The sequence below is a fragment of the Perca fluviatilis genome, chromosome 10, assembly GCF_010015445.1.
Source record: "Perca fluviatilis chromosome 10, GENO_Pfluv_1.0, whole genome shotgun sequence".
Lineage (NCBI taxonomy): Eukaryota > Metazoa > Chordata > Actinopteri > Perciformes > Percidae > Perca > Perca fluviatilis.
The window spans coordinates 5,883,832-5,905,623 of record NC_053121.1 but is presented as its reverse complement, the minus strand read 5'-3'; the positions used below and the strand labels follow the sequence as shown (position 1 = coordinate 5,905,623).

General features: G+C 42.8%; 2 protein-coding genes across 2 annotated transcripts; one reads left to right on the top strand and one right to left on the bottom strand.

Annotated features, from left to right (window-relative positions):
- The first annotated feature begins 4,327 nt into the window (after positions 1-4,327).
- LOC120567038 (calnexin-like) lies at positions 4,328-8,482 on the top strand. The gene is made up of 6 exons (XM_039813826.1): positions 4,328-4,441; positions 4,873-4,964; positions 5,840-5,959; positions 6,176-6,278; positions 6,370-6,435; positions 8,079-8,482. The coding sequence occupies exons 2-5, from the start codon at positions 4,875-4,877 to the stop codon at positions 6,405-6,407; spliced, it is 351 nt and encodes a 116-aa protein (XP_039669760.1). The 5' UTR covers positions 4,328-4,441; positions 4,873-4,874; the 3' UTR covers positions 6,408-6,435; positions 8,079-8,482.
- Positions 8,483-18,857: 10,375 nt separating this feature from the next.
- On the bottom strand, positions 18,858-21,248 carry LOC120567383. The gene is made up of 4 exons (XM_039814340.1): positions 21,076-21,248; positions 20,311-20,505; positions 19,932-20,008; positions 18,858-19,671 (listed from the first exon to the last, which is right to left on the bottom strand). The coding sequence occupies exons 1-4, from the start codon at positions 21,211-21,213 to the stop codon at positions 18,858-18,860; spliced, it is 1,224 nt and encodes a 407-aa protein (XP_039670274.1). The 5' UTR covers positions 21,214-21,248.
- Positions 21,249-21,792: the final 544 nt, after the last annotated feature.

Here is a 21,792-nt window from a genome sequence, read left to right as displayed (position 1 = left end):
GCAGGCCAGGCGGCGAGGCAGCAACACAGGCAGCACCGGCCGCTGAACTCCGACACACAGTCGGACAAAATTTGCAATTAGACATACATTTTCGTAAAACGGCCCATATTTGACCTCTACATAGTTGATTTCTCGCATAAAAAAGTCTCAGAAGTGAATTTAATGGTAAAATAGCAGATGAACAATGTATACAATTTCTGAGATCTGCCCGACCTAGATTCAGAAGACTACCTGATCTCAGGTCATTTGTGTAGCCTATGTAAATGTTGGGGTGTGACAAAGAGAGAGACTAGAGCCAAATGAGGAGGAGCCGCCGAGTTGACATCAACTAGGCGGCTTGTTGAGATTTTCAGAGGCAGTTTCAAATTGTGAGATTTGCAGAGGAAAGAGGTGTCATTGGGATTTTGAGGTTCTATGTTACCCACTAAACTGTCATTATTCAACTATCCATCCATCCATCTTCTTCCGCTTATCCGGTGTCGGGTCGCGGGGGGAGCAGCTCCAGCAGGGGACCCCAAACTTCCCTTTCCCGAGCCACATTAACCAGCTCTGACTGGGGGATCCCAAGGCGTTCCCAGGCCAGGTTGGAGATATAATCCCTCCACCTAGTCCTGGGTCTTCCCCGAGGCCTCCTCCCAGCTGGACGTGCCTGGAACACCTCCCTAGCGAGGCGCCCAGGGGGCATCCTTACCAGTTGCCCGAACCACCTCAACTGGCTCATTTCGACGCGAAGGAGCAGAGGCTCTACTCCGAGCTCCTCACGGATGTATGAGCTTCTCACCCTATCTCTGAGGAAACCCATTTCGGCCGCTTGTACCCTGGATCTCATTCTTTCGGTCATGACCCAGCCTTCATGACCATAAGTGAGGGTAGGAACGAAAACTGACCGGTAGATCGAGAGCTTTGCCTTCTGGCTCAGCTCTCTTTTCGTTACAACGGTGCGATAGATTGAATGTAATTACTGCACCCGCTGCGCCGATTCTCCGACCAATCTCCTGCTCCATTGTCCCCTCACTCGCGAACAAAACCCCAAGGTACTTGAACTCCTTCACTTTGGGTAAGGACTCATTCCCTACCTGGAGAAGGCATTCCATCGGTTTCCTGCTGAGAACCATGGCCTCAGATTTAGAGGTGCTGATCCTCATCCCAGCCGCTTCACACTCGGCTGCGAACCGATCCAGTGAGTGCTGAAGGTCACAGGCCGATGATGCCATCAGGACCACGTCATCTGCAAAGAGCAGCGATGAGATCCCCAGCCCACTGAACTGCAACCCCTCCCCACCCCGACTACGCCTTGATATCCTGTCCATAAATATTACAAACAGGATTGGTGACAAAGCGCAGCCCTGGCGGAGGCCAACCCTCACATGAAACGAGTTTGACTTACTGCCGAGAACCCAGACACAGCTCTCACTTTGGTCCTACAGAGATTGGATGGCCCTGAGAAGAGACCCCCTCACCCCATACTCCCGCACCACCTCCCACAGTATCTCCCGGGGGACCTGGTCATACGCCTTCTCCAGATCCACAAAACACATGTAGACTGGTTGGGCATACTCCCAGGCTCCCTCCAGGATCCTTGCAAGAGTAAAGAGCTGGTCCGTTGTTCCACGACCAGGACGGAATCCGCATTGTTCCTCTTCAACCCGAGGTTTGACTATTGACCAAACCCTCCTTTCCAGCACCTTGGAGTAGACTTTACCAGGGAGGCTGAGAAGTGTGATACCCCTGTAATTGGCACACACCCTCTGGTCCCCCTTTTTAAAAAGGGGAACCACCACCCCAGTCTGCCACGCCTTTGGCACTGTCCCAGACTTCCACGCAATGTTGAAGAGACGTGTCAACCAGGACAGCCCCTCCACACCCAGATCCTTGAGCATTTCTGGACGGATCTCATCAATCCCCGGGGCTTTGCTACTGTGGAGTTGTTTGACTACATCAGTGACTTCCGCCTGGGAAATTGACGACAATCCCCCATCATCCTCCAGCTCTGCCTCTAACATAGAGGGCGTATTAGTCGGATTCAGGAGTTCCTCAAAGTGCTCCTTTCACCGCCCTATTACCTCCTCAGTTGAGGTCAACAGTGTCCCCTCCTTACTGTACACAGCTTGGATGGTTCCCCGCTTCCCCCTCCTGAGGTGGCGAACAGTTTTCCGGAAGCACTTTGCTTGTGCCCGACCAAAGATCCTTTTCCATGTCTTCTCCAAACTTCTCCCACACCCGCTGCTTTGCCTCTTCCCGGCAGAGGCTGCAGCCGCCCGCCGCCGCTTCCGGTACCCTGCAAACTGCCTCCGGAGTCCTCTGGGATAACATATCCCGGAAAGACTCCTTCAGTTGGATGGCTTCCCAGACCACCGGTGTCCACCATGGTGTTCGTGGGTTACCGCCGCTTGAGGCACCTAAGACCCTAAGACCACAGCTCCTCACCGCAGCTTCAGCAATGGAAACTTTGAACATTGTCCACTCGGGTTCAATGCCCCCAGCCTCCACAGGGATGCATGAAAAGCTCCGCCGGAAGTGTGAGTTGAAAGTCTGTCGGACAGGGGCCTCCTCCAGACGTTCCCAATTTACCCGCACTACCCGTTTCAAGGTCTCCAAGAAGGCCGAATACTCCAAACTCCTGTTTGGTGCATATGCACAAACAACAGTCAGAGTTTCCCCCCCCCACCACCCGCAGGCGTAGGGAGGCGACCCTCTCGTCCACCGGGGTAAACTCCAACGTAGCGGTGCTCAGCCGGGGGCTTGTGAGTATCCCCACACCCGCCTGGCGCCTCACACCCTGGGCAACTCCGGAGAAGAAAAGAGTCCAACCCCTATCCAGGAGTATGGTTCCAGAACAGAACGTAGGGCGCGGGGGTAAGCCCCACCAGATCTAACCGGTAGCGCTCCACCTCCCGCACCAGTTCCGGCTCCTTCCACCACAGAGAGGTGACGTTCCACGTCCCCAGAGCCAGCGTCTGCTGCCCGGGTATGGTCCGTCGAGGCCCCTGACCTTCACTGCCCCCCGTGTGGCAGCGCACCCGACCCCAGGGGTTCCTCCCACAGGTGGTGGGCCCATGGGCTGGAGAGATGGGGGCCACGTAGCGTTTTTGGGCTGTGCCCGACCGGGCTCCGTGGCAAACCCAGCCACCAGACACTCGCTGACAAGCCCGCCATCTGGGCCTGGCTCCAGACGGGGGCCCCGGGCTTCCTCCAGGCAGGGTCACTTCACCTCTTCCTCGTTGTTTCATAGGGTTTTTGAACCATTCTTTGTCTGGCCCCTCACCTGGGACCACTTTGCCTTGGGAGACCCTACCAGGAGCACAGCCCTCAGGTTCATAGAGACACAAAAATATCTCCACCACAATAAGGTGATGGTTCCCGGAGAGGTATTCTTCAACTATGACAAGGTAAAATCGGTTTTGCATTCTATCACCCCTTTAACTGACCATTATTTGACACAGTTCTGTGTAAATGTGTAAGTATTTTATTTGGAAGCTGTCTAAATGTTTGTTTGTTCTTACCTTTTTCAAACTTTCTGCAGGCCTCCTAAAATTTTACAGTTTTTAAAGGAGAATGAGAACATTATTGAATTAATAATAATAATAAAAATAATAATAACAATAATAAATATTATATTTATACCACTTATTATCACCTTAAATGCAGCTCAAAGTACTTTATATAAAATTGCATAAAAGCCGCCGACTTTGAGCTTCATGTAGGCTCTTCAGAAACCTATGGGTGATGTCACAGAGACTATGTCCAGTCTATGATATATAAGGAGACATAACACAATAGACGTTATATAAGAAGTAGATGTAGCCACCATTACATCACACATTGATTTTTCTACATTGAAGCCTCAAGTATGGAATTTTTTGACCATCGCCGTTTTGGTTTTTCGCCATCGCCATCTTGGTTTTATTGGAGTCAGAAGAGACCAGCTGACGCCTTAGAGTGTCTTAGAGTGTTTTAGTACAACCAAATGCTGAGCAAGCCATTTTTAGGCGGCCAAGATGTTACATTCAACTTTCATTAACTGAAAACACACTGTGAAAGGGTCCAAGTTCTAGGACAAAAACATCCAAACCGGACAAAAAAAGTTATCATACACTTGTATTTAGTGGTCTAGATACATTTGATTTGTAAATGTTCTCAAGCGGTTCCCTTTTTTTTCACAACTCATCTACTGTAATTGAACGAAATGTTGTTATGATGAAACAACATAAGCAATTTAATTTTTCGACCCTTTTTCCTACTTTGCTACCCTCCGTATGCCCTACCCAACACTGATCATTTGTGTGTGTGTGTGTGTGTGGTCCCCATCTAATGTGGCCACTGCATGCTCTGCAGTCATGTCAGCAAGTGACTTGGATCCAAAGTCCAACATCACATGACGGCAAGACTTCAGGAAGTGTCTTTTGAACTTGTGGCAAGTGAATATCGCTGTGTTGAAAAGGTAGAAACATACCGTTTGGTCCTCTGTGCTTCGCTTATTTTTACTCTCACTTCTTTCTCTTTCCTTTTTTAATCTTCTTGGGTTTTTTTGTAGCACTCTGCTTCCCCCTGTACTCTTTGCATGGTTCTTTCCTTGTATCTATTTTACTTTACTTTTTTTTATTTACTTTCTCGACGTCTGTGTGTATTAATCATCATTGCTTCTCTCAGTCTGTTGTCCTTAATCTTTCTGTCCCAGTCTGATCTTTGTAATATGATGTATCTGGAAAGATAGACATTTTTTTTTCTGTCCCTCATGAAGAGACTTTGAGTGTGATCTTTTCTGCGTGGGTTTCATATTGTGTGTGCACGTACAGTATATTAACTGTTAATGTTTGTACTATGCACATCTCTGTGTGTATTGATGTGTGTGCATGTTGGTGTGTGTTTCAGACATGGAGATGAGCTTTGTGTTGCTGTGCGTGATACTGGTAGCCAGTGTGACACCTGTGTCTGCTGCAGCACAGGTGTCTGCTGCAGCACAGGTACGTTTTATTGCAATTTTCATGAATCTATTAGTCTATTAATTATTGTTAGGAAAACACAATATTTTCTTTCCTTATTTAACATATTTATTGATGCCAACTCAGGTACACATAGACATACAAACCCATTTGAAACATAAACAGACAATACAAAAACGTGGATAAAATGAATCCCCATGGCAAGGCATTTTGGCAAGAGTATTATAAAAAATAGTATATTTTTCAAAGGTTACATTTCTTTTTTAGCTTTATGGATCTGTAATTAATCAATGGAACTAAAACCTATTTTTAAGACAAATACGGTTTGCTTGCTAATTCCAATTACTTACTGTTCGCTCATGTAACAAAGGTGATGGTGTGGATAAAATCCTGATACACCATTTATTTGGTACTATTGCTTATCTTTCAGGCACACTTACAAATAAATAATGTCAAAGTCCTTCCTTAAACTTAAAAACTCAAGTAAAATGTATTCTATTGCTCCATAAAAACATTGATAAGGTATCTAAAATTTCAAAATAAACCAAAACATTATAGCACGTAGTTGAGACCTGACTAATTAAATAGTAATTGAATGTTGTATGTGGTCGGATATTACACTGCAAGCACATTGTGTCAAAAACTATGCTTCCCCAAGCAGCGACACCTGTTTCTGGTTTTAAAAAGGGCTCCTGCACCATCTGGTGCTCAGATATATAAATACATAAATCTATAAATAAATTACAGATGCACTGTGGTTTTGTCCACACCATCTGTTGTTTGTTAACAATTAAATTTATGCTTGTTAGCAGTTATGTTTATTTAGTTTGGTTGGATATACTGTAGATATGATCATATAACAGTTGACATACAGTATCTGTATATGTGTATTCTAGCCAGGTATCATAGAGAGCCTGCTATTGGCCACCAATGAGCGTCCCTGGCTCTGGGGGGTCTATGTCTTCACTGTTGGACTTCCTGTCATTCTCTTCATTAGCTTCATGTGGCCTGACAAGGTAAAGTATGCCTGTTTATGCATGTGTGTGTTTATGTGTGTGTGTGTGTGTATGTGTTTATTTGTGTTGGTTATTGTCTTGTCATTAGAACTATAAGAAATGTGATGTGTGAGTGTGGTTTGGTCCTCTAAACAAACAGGGCAGCTACAGTACAATAAATCAAAGTGTGTGTGTGTGTGTGTGTGTGTGTGTGTGTGTGTGTGTGTGTGCATGTAGAGGTTTGGGCCCGTCGATCAGGAGTATTACTATAAGAAGTCTGATGATGATCAACCAGATGATTCTGAGCTCTCAGAGCGGACAAAAGCTGTGGATATCAAAGGTAATGTTTTATGTTTCAGGTACTACATCGTTAGTTGTAGAACCCCAGGTTGTGGTAGTAATGGTAGTAATGTCTTCTCTTCTCTGTGTAGGAAAGGCTGACAGAGCTGGGACAAGGAAGAGATGGTAACCAGAGGAAGCGTGACCTAGACCAGAAGGTGGGAGATTCAACAGATAACGTGTCTCATTATAATGTGATAATGTTGATTCTAAAGGTGTAAAAGCACATGGAGGGTGTTAAAGCACCAGTATTGAGGGCGAAAAGTATCTGACATCCATACATTAAGGCCACGTCCACACGTACCAAAACGATCTTTTTTTTTACCCGTCTTCCCTGGATTCGTTTCAAGAATAGTTGCGTCCAAACGAATCCATTTGTAAATGACTCAACACGCTACTTCATATTCCAGGCCTATAGGCGGGTCTGTTTCTGCTACAGAAATTTACCAAAAAACGGAGAAGAAGAGCATTGTCACTTCCACTTCCCATCATAACATGACTAGCTAGACTAACGCTCTCTTAATACATCCGTGGACTATAATAACTTTCACCACTGCTCAATTTATAAAGGCCGACGCAAGAAACATTAGCTCTGCTAGCTAACATCGGCAGTCAAACAAACATCAATGATCTATGAATGATGTCTTTTTGATAATCTACGGTTTTCTGGCGGTAGCCTTTCTACAATAAGCCGTGGTAAAAGTTACTATAATCCGTTCAAGGAGTTGATAAGCAGACTGATTAGCTAGCTAGTTGATAAATTGTCTACTTCCACTTTATAAACAACCATAGCAGCTAACATTAGCTACGTCGCTGCTGTAGCGGTCAGCTACTTTAGCGGTCAGCTACTTTAGCGATGTTTAACATTGGCTACATAACGTTAGCAATATATCTTGTGTAGAATCCAGGACTGGCAGGGCAGAGGGAAGTGTCAGGGAGCAGAGACAAACTATTTAGATGAAGTGAGCTGGTTTGACCATGGAGATGGGATATGCTCGCTTAGCTTCACCGCAGTCGTGTGTGACCGGCGTGCACTAGCACTAGTGCGGGTAAGAGGTCGAGGGGTGTGGCGATGACATCATCGATACGGGGTCATATTCGTATTCACCATCCATTACGGAGCCAAACGAGAGCCGTTTTCAAATTTTTTCACCCTGAGACCAGGTTTCAAAAAAGTGCGTTTTCAGGCAGTGCGTTTACAGGATTCGTTTGGACGGTCGGCCCAAACGATGCAAAACATGTGCGTTTGCACAAAAAAACTTTTCCGTGTGGATGGCCCCAAAATGAGATATGAGTGGATATTAAGATTAGCTGGTTTCAAATTACCATGTGCATAGTCTATATGCACGATGTTCCACTTCCGGGATTGCTCCGTTGCTGCCGGAAATTCCCCTGGAGGTCACTCTTTTTGGCCGGATGTCCCTTACCTCCCACTTTCTTTGTGTTGGAATTTTAAACTCCGGTGGATTTAGGAGGACTATGTTTAACTGCTCCTCAGATCTCTGCAGGCTAAATCCAGACAGCTAGCTAGACTGTCCAATCTGAGTTTTCTACGCATGCGTGCAGATGGTTGAGGTTAGACATTGACTTTGTTATAGTTAGGGTCAGGATAGCCCATTGATCAGGGTACAGGAACTGAACAAATCAGGTTGATTGCAATCTGCAACCTCGCCACTAGATGCCGCTAAATCCTACACACTGGTCCTATAAACCCGTTATTTACAAAGTCCACTCTTGTCCGTGAACTGTGGGTAACAAAAACTAATTATGTACGTTTGTGTTTGTCTGTGCATTTGCATAGATTCATTGATCAGTGGAACGACCTCAGGTGAGGAAAGCACCACCAACGCACAAGAGGATGCTGGGCAATCAGTTCGTTGGCCAGTCGTATTGATGAATGGATACAACTACACAGTGTGAACACAATAATGTCTGAGGACTGTCCCATAGTCAAAATAATACAAAATATGTTCTACGTCTGCCTCTAAGAACATTTGGAGCTGGAATGAAGGATTTGGACTCCTCAGCTTGTCTTATTGTAGAACATAAGACGTTGAATAACACACAACGTTGTTTGGTCATCTCAGGTCTTGTCGTATGGTTGTGTATGAAACTAGTGTCACCACCTAGTAGGCAGAAATATTAACCCCAGTCATTTATGGCTAATAAAAACCTCACTATAAAACAAACTGGTTTTGTTATTTGGTAACACTTTACAATACGGTACACAAAAATGTGAGGAAGGAACGAGTGAGGAATGAATCAGGAATGACCTAACAATTATTGCATTGTTAATGGGTAATTCCTGAATATCTGTGATTTGAGTGCTATATAGTGGTGATGTCCAAAAGAAGCTGAACTATTTAGTTGTATTTGTTGACCCAACTCAAATGGCGCTCTTGGTTAACGATTAGTTCATAAATACCTGTGTTTGGTTCATACTGAACACTGTCTTCATAATGCTGACTTTACAAGCGTTTCCACTGGCACAGACACATTTCCGATATCGGAATGAAATCGTGGGAGTCTTGCTAGAATTGGGGCGCACTCCCGTTGTCTCAATTATTTGGTGTAAGGTGGTCATAAAACTCAGTTCAAGCTGTCTTAAGCCAGACTTTTTAGTTTTAAGTCTTGGTAGTAAAATCTTATAATATATAATAATAATCTTATATTATGACTAAAATCTTTAGAGGTGACATGGTTGCCCTTAGGTGTCTTTTGAGAGTGATCTAGTGTGTGACAGGCATTAGTCATTTTTGATTAACTCTGAACCAGCATCTGTGAGGCACTGAACTACTACTACTAACTAACCACCCCATTTATTAGTTAAACATTAGTAACTGTTACTGATGACTTACCCTTATTGTGTCCCACCAAGTAAGGTAATACATACAGTAATACTACACGAAACGTCTAGGCATGTTTTAATGACTTAATAGCCAAAAAGATATTAAAGCTGTTGCAAAGCATAACAGACTGTTGCCATGTATAGCAGAGTGTTGCCATGGAAGCAGTTCTGATCACTTTGGATCCATCAATCCGATAATTTATCAGATGTGGCAAAAAGGGGGAAAAAGTGGAGCAAGATCCTGTCCTCCAATCCAGGCAACGGCAGCAGATCTGTTGAACACCTATCGCTATCTTAATAGTCTATGATCGCTAAGCAGTAACTTTCGCCGTAGGGACAATAGTTACATTGTCAGTTTTTTACAGGTGTCTCAACTTTAGCACCTGGGCAAAAAGGAAACAAGATGAATGAAGACAGAAATGTCAACATAAATATTCCCAAAGAAATCCCATTCACCTTGTCTCACTTCACCAACAACAGAAAGTTTAATATGATTTATAATGCATAACGCTAAGTACTCTACAGAGGTTACATTGCTATGGACACTGTGTTCCAACCGTAGAGATGGAACAGACTATTTTCTTTAGGAGAAGCAATACAATTTAAAAAAAATCAATACAATCCTTTTAAATTAATATTTTGTGTCAAATTATTGATTTATTTGGTAAGTAGCTGTGTAATAAGCGGGATAATGTAGAGCGAGCCGGTCATTATAGCGAATACAACCCCTTCAGGCTGATCTCTACATTATCCCTTACTTAACCATAACAAATTTGCCCTGCAATGTCATGCTGCGTCCTGCTGAACCCTGCAGCTTCCCGCTACATCCAGTCACTGTTCCATTATTAATGTGACTACTATCGCCACTGTTCATCACACCCCCAACCGGCTCGTCAGACACCGCCTACCAAGAGCCTGGGTCTGTCCGAGGTTTCTTCCCAAGAGGGAGTTTTTCCTCGCCACCTGTCGCACTGCTTGCTCTTGAGGGAATTACTGGAATTGTTGGAATTGTTGGGGCTTTGTAAATTATAGAGTGTGGTCTAGACCTACTCTATCTGTAAAGTGTCTCGAGATAACTTATGTTATGATTTGATACTATAAATAAAATTGAATTGAATTGAATTAAAACATATGAGTTGTTGCTTGGGGCCATCAGATTGACAAGTTGAAATTAAATTATCAATTATTTTTTACTCAAAACTAATAACAGTGTTCAACAACAACAACAACAACAACAACAACAACAGGTGAGTGAAGTGGACAGCTAAGGCTAAATATTTGTTAATTAACATAAGATGTAAATAAAAAGCAGTTTTCATAGCCTTAATATTTTTGGAACTGTAAGAAATAAAAATAATCAGTCAAGCTGGCTGTGCTGTATGAGGATACAAATTATAGTTGAATAGTATTGTGTGTTTAGTGGAAGAGCACTGTGACAGCTTAGTCATGCAAAATGAGAAAAGGATACTGTTGTACGTGCAGAAAGCAGCACTGTATGACGGTGGTCAGAAAGCAACAAGAGTGCAGCAACGAAGTTAATATCAGTTTGATATCAGTTTGACCATGAAAGTAAGTTACTTCTCAATCTGTGACGGACAACAGTGGCGCATTGTTCTTTCTGACCATCAGCATAGCTAAAGTCTGCCTAACAACTGATGAAGAGGGCGTGTGCCAAAAGACTGGGACCAGTCTGTGCACCAACCAGGGGAGACTAAGTCTAAACCACGGTACTCCTCCAACTTTTAATAAACAAATCAAAACGTTTATGCTCTTATGATTTTACTTAAATAAATACTTGTTAAACTTTTAAACCCTCTCCTTGCCTACTTAGTGGATTTTAACACGCACAGAACAGAATACTTCAAATTTAGTCCCAAATGTAAAAGGTGTCGTTATTTGCCATACCAGCACAACACCAACGTGGGAGCATCTGAAACGGAGGCACCCCATCGTCACTTGTGAAGGAGACAATAACGTAATAACGTTGGCTAAATTAATTTCATGTTTGCGTAGTGTGTTGTGTTGCTTGAGCTCTGCGCACTTCGGTGGTGCTAGCTAACTATCTTAGCTCTCCGTGCAGTTTGTTCGTGCTAGGCTGGTGCTAGGTTAGTAGCTAACGTTAACGTTAGCTAGCTACTGGCGCCTAGACAGCTGTGTTTAGCTAACGTGAGTTATTATCTAAATGTTGGCTTGAATCGTAGCTAGTTTACGGCTGCAGAACACAGCTATCTATAGTTGCTAACGTTAGCTAACGTGAACGTTAGCTACTAACCTAGCACGAACAAACTGCACAGAGAGCTAAGATGTGTTGGTTAGCCTTGCACCACCAAAGTGCACAGCTGCTAGATCTAGCTAACGGTAGCAAACAGATTGCAGTAGCTTTGTACAGGAGAGATTTATATTGGAACTGTAAAACTGAAAACAGGAATTTTATATTGTGTTAAACACTCACAGGAATGTCTATACTGCACTGCACGGTTTTTTTTTGCACTACAACTTATTTGTTATGAGAGAGTTATGTTTGTACTGTAAAAGAGTAAACAGGCTGGCCTTTCATTTTGTATAACAGTAAAATAATTGTATTTATTTAATTTTGTGTAAAGCAGAAGATTTTTTGCTGTGCAAAACTGTTTAATAAAGTATATTAAGATTTTTTGGGTATTTATTTGATACATTATGGTTTTTATTAATCGAGCAACAGAAAAATAAAAGTTAGATTAATCGTCCAATTAGTCGTTAGATTAGTCGACTAATCGATAAAATAATCACCCGATTAATCGTTTAATAAATCATCGTTTACCCCCAGCCCTATTAAATGTGGTCAAAAGTAGTTGGTAAAAGCTATGGTAGAAAATAGTGGAAAATTATTTAACTTTCACTTATTCTTTTGTTGGCTTTGATGGGCTTGTGAATAAGCCAACAGGTAAACTTGGGTCTGTGAGCTGACCAATCAGCTATGGTCTGTGAACTGACCAATCAGCTATCAACTAGGCTGCGTTAGATCACTAGATTTACGTCTCCTCACGTCCCTTTTGGCGCCTGCATCGGGACGTAGGAGGCTGTCCATATTCACTCGGTAAGAGGAAAATAACGAAATTTAGTGAATTAAATAAATTCGATATACTAAATACTATCTAATACTGACTATGCCTTGTTGTGAATAGAGCGGAAGAGCTGTGCCTGAATCCACTGTTGTCACGGAGTTAAAGACAGTGAATTCCGTTAAAATGGTGAGTCATTCACTAGGCCTTGAGTTGCTATTTCATTCATTGTATTTAACCTGGATGCTGAGTCATTGTGAAGCATTTATGCTAATTGGTGCTAATAGCGCAAAGCTAACAGGTTAGCTAAGGTGCTGCATTCATATGCTAATAGGGTAATTAGCCACAAAAGACTAGCGGACTAGCTACTGTATATTGCCTTTGAAAAGGGCTAATTATTCTATCTATTGGTTATGAAGAGTAATGTTGCTTTTCAACACTATTGCTAGTTGTGGGTATTTTTGTTGAATGAATGTTAGTACAAATTGTGAGTTTAAGGGCCCTATCTTGCACTCAGCGCAATTGCCTTTGTACACCGACGCATGTATCATTCCTATTTTGCACCCGACGCACAGCGGACTTTTCCCTCCACAGACACACGTCGGTAAATTAGGGAAGGTATTTGCGCTCCCGGGGGCGGTTCAGCGAAAAGAGGAGGCGTGTCCGGCAAACGCGTTACTTTGTGCTATTCTGCAGTTTCAGAAAAACATTCCGCCACTGACCAGGAAAAACCTGGTCTAAAGTCGTAGTGCGTTATTCAGATGCTATTTTAGGGCGCATGCTTGGCCATAATGTAGCGCGGTGCACAACGCGCATACACTTCTCTCATCTACAGCAGTTCCCATTTTTGAAAACCATACATAATTACAAAGGAAAATATTACTGAAAATGCGCTTCATGTGTTTGGATAGATCAGGAGGCACTTACAGTCCTCAAAAAGTCGCAGCATTCTTTGTGGCTTGTTGTGTTTTCACATTTCCATGAATCATGGATGTGTTGATGACATAAATGAGGAAATATTAGAGGACTTAAGGCAGATGTTGAACTACGGTGGGATTGGCCACCGGCGGAATCTGGTCCGGGAGTAATGCGCGATGCGCTCCTGATGGAGCGGGTGGACGGAGATGGAGTGGGGGAAGAGGAAGGGGCACAACAGGTGCAGGTGGTGCGTTTGGAGGCCCACGCTCCATTGCTGCAGCAATCCTCTCCAGACGTGAGGAGATGCGCCCGAGTGGCCGCAGCAACATCGCCACCCAGCCAAGACGGGCATTTATTACTTTGCCGATCTCGCACGGGCACTCCCGCTGGCGTGCGCCAGGCAAATCCGCCATCATAATAGCAATCCGCCATGGAACAAGCGCCCTGCTCTTAAAGGGAATGTGAGATGACGGCTTTGGTTTATTGCATGTTACGCCCAAACCACACCTAGCTACTTCAGACCAACCCATTTTAGATTTGCGTCGGGCGCAAGAGTCATTTATCCCGCCGGTATAATAGCAACAGCGCCCGAGATCCGCCCACAAAGCTACTTGCGTTTTGCGTTTCATACTTGCGTTTCAGATCGTTAAAATAGGGCCCTAATTGTTTGACTGGAGTTTATGGTGAAGTAACTTAAAGAGGCTAATTATTTGTGCATTCTTTCTACTGTTGCCGGTGCAGGGAGGGATAAATAAGCATGCATATCTTTATGCCTCTAAATTACAACACTGTAGCTTAAGTTATGGGAAAATAATACAATTTGAGAGATGTTTACATGCAATTCATGCAATTTTATTTAGGATAGTGTTAAAGGTGCAGTGGGTAAGACTTATAAAACTAACTTTCTGTCATATTTGATGAAACTGACCCTATGTTCGAGTAGAACTACACGAAGCAGGTAGTAAAAAATAAAAATCTGGCTCCTCTGGCACCAGCTACAATGCAATGTAGTGCGATTTGCAAAAATCCACAGCTCCCTGTTCAGATGCACCAATCAGGGCCAGGGGTTGTGCCTAACTCAATCACTGCTCATGCACACACATTCATTCTCCCTTGTGGGAGGAGGGGCTTAGGAGACAGTTTTGGGCTTTACCTGAAAGGGAGGAGGGACTGAGAAGTTGTTGATGTTCAAATTCTTTGGCTAAGTCCTGGATCTTCACAATCCTACCTACAGCACCTTTAATGTTACTAAGGTTCCATACAACTTAAATTAGAAATGTATTTTTTGTATAGGTTGCCTATTAATATTAATGTACTTTTGATACCTGAAAGGGACTTATATGCTTTTAATATCTAAGAAGAAATTTAAGAACTGTTGTACAACTGAATAGAGATTTAGATATTTCAATATGGGTTAGCTGAAATATTACCTCATTCTATTTTCATCGTAACCTAAGAAATTAATTTTATTACTGAATAGTAATTGAGAGAAATGATTTGGCCTTATCTATAGGTCAGGTTTTTGGTGGAGATTTAAAGGAGAATTCCGGCCAATTTTACGTTAATCTTGATCGCTATAGCTACGCGAGTACTTTCGATAGAAAAAACCCGACCCGAATCAGTGCAGGTAACACGGAGAAGCTGCAGCTACGTACTACAAGCGTCCCCTGAGCTAAAACGGCAGTGCTCGGGGCAAGTTTTAGAGTGCCTTTGTGCCTCTTAACAGACACAAAATGCAATTAATATGTCTGTGCCACATGAACAGGGCCCTTACGTGTCAACAAGATGCGTTTTCAACTCAGACATTGTTTAAATTCACCTACCCTGGTTCCTGTCTCGATCCTGCCGGTAGCTAGCTTGCCCTGCTAGCTGATAGCCGTTAGCTGCTAGCTGCTGTTTGGTGAGTGTATTCAGATAGGCTTCTGTGATAATCATCCCAATAACAATCCACGGAGCGGTGGTGGTGTGGCTTTGTCCTCCAGAGGACAGGTCATGTCACGTCTTGAAGTGTATTCCCCCCTAAAAAAAACAGTACGGTAGTAGCTGTTAGCTGCTAGCTGCCCTCCGGTGAGTGTGTACAGCCAGATAGCTGTACACACCCTGTTCATGTGGCACAGACATATTAATTCGCTTTATGCCGAGCGTCACGTCACCACACCGGAAAACAGGTCTCCCGACTTCCGGTTTGCTTCCGCTTGTCGGAAAAGCCGGTAGCTGGGTAGCTGGTAGCAACCGTAGCAACAGTAGCAATGGTAGGTACTGACAGACTTAGCCTAGCTAGCCTTTTTTAATGTTGGCGTTTTATTTGATTTTAAAATCTGGATGTTAGTGACAAGAAGAAAATGTCAAAGCCAGTGAAGTACCAGAAGCGGGATAATCCCAACAGTGATTTCTGCTGCGTACTTCAATGGTGCGATGACAGGGAAGTTCAACTCCACCGCGTGAGTTTCCACCACTTCCCAAAGGAAGAAACCATAAGAAAAATATGGATACGTAATGTGAGACGTGATAATTTAGTAATTAAGAGGACCACCACAGTCTGTAGTAGACATTTCGTCTCCACGGATGTCATTCAAGGTGGACGACGACGCTTGAAAGAGGGGGCTGTACCCGTGTTGTTCGCCTGGAACAACTACTCTCTGCCGGCAGTCAGACCAAGTGTCTGGGAGAGAACACAATGACCAGAGGATGAATCAACTGAAGAGGAAGAGATGGATGTTGAACTGTTGCTTCAGTGCCATGATTACGATGCAAAACCAGAACCATCATCTTTGGATATAGCATGTGAGAAAATAGAGGCCCAGCAGCAGGTGATAGAGGAGCTGCAAAAGAGGCTGCGGCCGGTTACACTGAAGCAGTCGTTTGGCTTGGAGAGGTTTTTAGCATTGGACGATGACATCAGATTCTATACCGGTACGTCTTATGTCATATTATGAACTTGCATACCTCTGTGGTTATGACTTTCTTGCAGACCTAGTTTGTGTTCAAATCCATTCATTTATGAATGTATATGTACATACACAGTAGTGGGCAGAGTATTCAGATCCTTTAATTCAGTAAAAGCACTAATACCACACTGTGAAAATACTCCACTACCTGCATTCAAAACCTTACTTATGTAAAAGTATGTAAGTATTATCAGAAAAATGTACTTAAAGTGTGAAAAGTAAAAGTACTTATAGTGCAGTAAAATGATCCCTGTCAGTGTTTTACTATTTATAGAATGTATATGGATTAATATTACTGCTGCATTAATGTGTATGTTTCATTTTACTGCTGTAGCTGTTTAAGGTTGAGCTCATTTTAAATTCTTTATTTACTGTTGGCTAGTTTAAACTATAAGATCATCATAGCATGTTTGTAGCATCTCTGTCCTATGAGAACCACATATCTCAGCTTTGTGATGATGCATTTTCCAAACATCAATAATGGGTTATGCTTTGATTTAAAGGTAATAATAATTTTATTTCACTCTTTTAGATTTGCCAGCTACCACCACCTACAGGCATTTTGGAGACAGATTGAACCTGCAACGAGGAGAATTGTGCGTGTTGGTACACAGTCATCCACTTCCAGCACAACAGCAGCTCCTGACAATGCCACTGATCCACCTCGTCGACCGGTAGGCATAGTTCATACTTCATCATTTTGTTTTTAAAAGTAGCTTGCTGATAAATCTGCATCCGTAACAACACTACACTCTAATTCAATATAATTAAAACCACATACAAGTGGTCTCAGACTTGTGGACCCCACTTTACAAACATTTATGATGACCATGCAATGATTATCGTTTACCACTAAGACTTGTTCCCCCTGCTCCCACCCCCCACCAGAGCCGATGCCTTCCGATGATTGATGAACTGTTCCTGTTCTTGGTGTACCTGTCGCTGGGTCTGAAGGAGAAAGATCTGGGTGATCGTTTCAGTATTCATCAGTCCACCGTCAGCAGGATAATCAAAACCTGGGTAAATTTTTTGTACACCTTGTTGGGTGCTGTTGGGATATGGATGTCTCCTGAGACAATTAGGACCCACGATGCCGAGGGTGTATTCAGCAAATACTCTGACACCCAAGTCCTTATTGACTGTACAGAGATGAGATGTCAGATGCCTTCATCTTTACTCTTACAGAGTGAGATGTTTTCACAGTATAAATCGCACACTACCCTGAAAGGAATGATTGGTGTGTCACCACATGGTGCTGTTACTTTTATTTCCTCACTGTATTCCGGCTCTATCAGTGACAAAGAATTGTTCAGGCAATCTGGCATTGTGCCTCTCTTTGGATAAAGAAATGGCTGTAATGGTGGACAAGGGATTCAGAATTGATGACCTAGTGCCTTGCAAAGTTTACAGACCACCTTTTCGAAGTAAAAGTCACAGCTGTCTCATGGCGAAGTGCTGGTCACTCAGGACATTGCCGGTTAAGGATACGTGGAGAGGACAATTAGGGCGCATCAAAGAGAACAAACTGTTTGACACTATTATCCCTCTAACCATTTGTGGCAGTATCAACCAGCTTTTTGCAGTAGCCTGCCTCCTAACAAACTATCAAAACAAGCCACTGGTCAAAGCATGGGCCAAATAACTGTGTTAACCTCACTGAGCCAGTCTCTCTGGATACTAGTACACTGAATGGTCAATATTATTGTCTCAGATCTGCTCGCTAAACTGCTAATGGACTTCCCTCAATTCTGTTCCATTTGTCTCTCTTTATGATAAACATTCTCTGATGTAGATTTGACATATGTGTTCCATGATACATGTTTATGTAGCAATACAAATTATATGTTTGACTTTGAGTGGTTAAATTTGTCAGTGCCAACTGTGCATTACTAGTCCCCCTCTCTCTTGTAGTAAAATGTATGAAATCAAACCATGCATACAGTAAAATATTGTATATGAAATCTGAAAACATCTTTTATAGTCACCATGATACAAATTGTATAAGGAATGATTTAATTATTTTTGTTACTTACAAATAAATCTGGGAAAAAATCATTTTTCTCTCCTTTGTGTTTATTGCAAATCACACAGCAACTACTTATATAACAATTATCGTGTAACTTTTTGATGCAAATATTGCTTCTTTGGCAATAAAGAATTTGGCTGACCTAAAGAACATCCTTCCAACAGTGATACATGAAACATTGAAATTGCCTGTAAGAGCCCCTCGAATATAGCTATGGTCTCATTTCTAGATGTGAATGAAAATGTGAAAAAAGTAACCTTGCGTGAAAAATCTGAACCATATTTTACTGTCAACATGAAGTAAATGGCACCTGTGTGTGGTGTAATTACTTTAAACACTTGTGAGGCATATACTGTGTCTAATGTGTAGTTCTGTATGGCCACCCTGTATGTTATGAAGACCCAAAGCATTTAAAATTAAACAAAGCATGAAATAATTGATTACACAAATAACAGGTGAATAGGTTTTGTAATAGAACAATACAATAGTGAAATAAGCCAATACATTTTCCAAATTCAGCTGAAAGGCATGACATGTTATTTACTCCTGCTTCACACAATAACAAAAGTTTATAATAGGTAAGTTTATTTTTTTTTTAAAAAAAACCCCCCCCTATTTTTTTTTTTTGGGAGAAAAAATTTTTTTTGGGGAAAAAAAAATTTTTTTATTTATACGTTAAAATAAAACTGGTCCACCCTCTCTCTGATGACTGCTTTTACCTCTGGGTCAACCTGGATACGCTGCACCAGCATGTCTTCCTGAGCACAAATCACAAAGTCACACCATTGCAGGCCAGTGATCAACAGTTGACCCTGCACCTGCCAGTAGTAAGAGTGGCTTTTCGAAGAGCCAAAGTGCCATCCTGCATTTGAAGGTATTTACAGTCCACATAGTTCTTCACATTAGGGCACTTTATCTCAACCAGTCCAAACGGTGGCTGTGCGAATGGATCAAAAATCAAGCCATCTGGCGAGGCACCAAGCCAAGGAGCATCTGGGTGGATGACGAGGCCACAGGGTGTGTAGTTGACATTTTTCATCTGGCAGTACTCCCTTGCCACCTCAAACTCCATGTCTGCACCTCTTCTCATTTCTGCAGTCTGCCTTGTTCCTTTGAGGATTCTTTCTGCAAGAGACTCTGCAGAGCTCACTCCCCTCACAAAACACACCTCTCTAAAACGTGAGGAGGTGATCCTAGGCCTGCGGAGCTGATGCCACTCCTGGTCTGCTGCCTGCTCTCTTGTCGCTGCCTCAATCTTATAGGCCATGTCCAGTGTGACATTCAGGCTTTTAAGGTGGAAGTGCTCCTCCTCAGTGCACACATGCACACAGTCTGTCGGGGCAAGCTTGTACTCCCCAATAGGCAGCGGTGGGTAAGGTGGAGGATCCTGGTGCATCTTGACTGACTTTGTGGGCAATACAGGTTGCTGGTATGAGAGCACACTCCCCCTTTGTGCTAAGCCAAAAGCTGTCTCAACAAGGGTCTTCTCGTCACTGATGCCCATAGTTGCTGCTAGAGGTTTCTCTCTAATGCTGAAGTCTTTGTACATGTCTCCAATCAGTAGCAAAGAGATGTCTAGTGGGTCCCCAACCAAGCCCTTGTAGAGTGTACTCCTGTGAAAGAATGTAATAGTGTTAGGAATATTAGTGTTAGTAGTGTAATTACTGTTAGTAATATTTGCAGGTTACTGACACCTATGAAATCTCTCTTGTATTTATTTGTGTGTGTGTGTACATATGTGTGTGTATACTGTATGTGTGTGTATGCGTGTACATATATGTGTACATATATGTGTGTGTGTGTGTATACATATGTAGACACACACATATACACTGTATGATGCAGTACTTGCAATAGCAGCTCACTACCTCACCTGACTCCTCCTTCCGTGAGCCGGTTGAGTCTTGGTCTGCTGATGACCGTTTTGTTTATTGGCCCAGGTTTCACTCCCTGACAAAAAAAGGACAAACAACATACAATCTTAACAATAGGAGACAATAAAATTGAAAGGAACCCCCCACACACACAAAAAACTAACTAATCTGGCAAAGTATGTGACATATTACAACTGCCTATGTTAAAACAATGAGAGCAAAACTAAATTGCATTCAATAAAACATTGCTCTCCATCCAAGGTTCCTGACCCTTTAAAAGTTGGACTCGGCATTGAAAGATTATTCTAATACATACGTATACTTAAATATCACTAATGCCAGGAGTATTAGGCCTAGGAATTGTGTCTAAACACTTACCGCTGTTCTGGGCTTATGCCATTGCTGCTCTGTCTCAGTGCAGGTGTGGACAGGTGGCACAACCTGCATGTTCAACTCTGAATAGTGTGCAGTTTGAAACAGCAAAGCAACTGTGTGGTTACACATTGCAGTGCCAGCTACACATGAGCACCGATTTGATGTTAGGATGACAGGGTCCGAATCCCGAAGCACTATCTGTACAAAGTGTATGTGGAGAGAATTTTTTACAAACATTGACAAAGATTTGAGTGTGGTTGAGCTTTAATGTATCATATTTGAGCAGTGGTTCTAACAGATGCCACTGATTTGAGTAACAGTCTAGTTAGGTTGCTGGGGCAAGTTTGGCAATGGTTAATGGCAATGACATTATTACAACAAACACAATAACAGAATGTGTTCATGCTGTAATAGAGGGATTTTTATAGGACGTATTATGAATAACATGGAATGATGGCACTCAAGAATCAAGGATGTCCAATCAGAGTCACCTATACCCCAGTAACCTCACTATACACATCTTTTAACAAGTAGACAAACAACAACATTGAACTTGGAACAACTGTGCATGCATTTACCAAGCGTCTCAAGACTAAAGCAGCTCCTGCAAGTCTGTCTATGGTGATTAGACAGTCAAGGGGACCCGGTCATGATCACTGATTAGTCCACTCTTACTTACTCCTACCCTGAGAGGCTTGATAAATACTGTCCCTGAACTGGAACAGATTGAGAACCCGAACAGAACACCCAACCCATCCCTAACGTTACTCTCAGACTGTGTGGCTTCTCGTTTTTCCTCATAGATCTGTGACTAGCTGCCCTGATGCTGACAGCACCAGTCAGTTTGTCTTTGTTTGATACTGGTGAAAAATAAAGTGACAACGTGATTATGTAGGTAGCAATCATAACTTTGCAGAACGTGACATTTTTTTTTTCTATCAACTCAGATTAGTAGGTTAATGTTATCGTTAGTTTAGCTACCATAGTGACATACTGCATTCTTCCCGTTCGGGAATGCTAACATGAGCTATCGCTAGCAGATACAAACCTGATAGTCAAATATGTATGAGGGGGCTATAGCCTAAACCCCTTGTCCATTTTGGAGGCAGGAGTTTTAGATGTCAACCTGCATATGCGATGGACATCAGTTATGCTCATTTTGGGTAATTCCTGAAGGCATCTGGAGTAAAACAGCGCCATATCCAAAGTACCGCGGTACAGCCAGGTACAGCGGACCTGAACCGGATGTGATGACACCTGTTTCGCAGAATGCGGAAGTACGTTGCGCATAACCCCTATTGCATTTTGTGTCTGTTAAGAGGCACAAAGGCACTCTAAAACTTGCCCCGAGCACTGCCGTTTTAGCTCAGGGGACGCTTGTAGTACGTAGCTGCAGCTTCTCCGTGTTACCACTGATTCGGGTCGGGGTTTTTTCTATTGAAAGTACTCGCGTAGCTATAGCGATCAAGATTAACGTAAAAATTG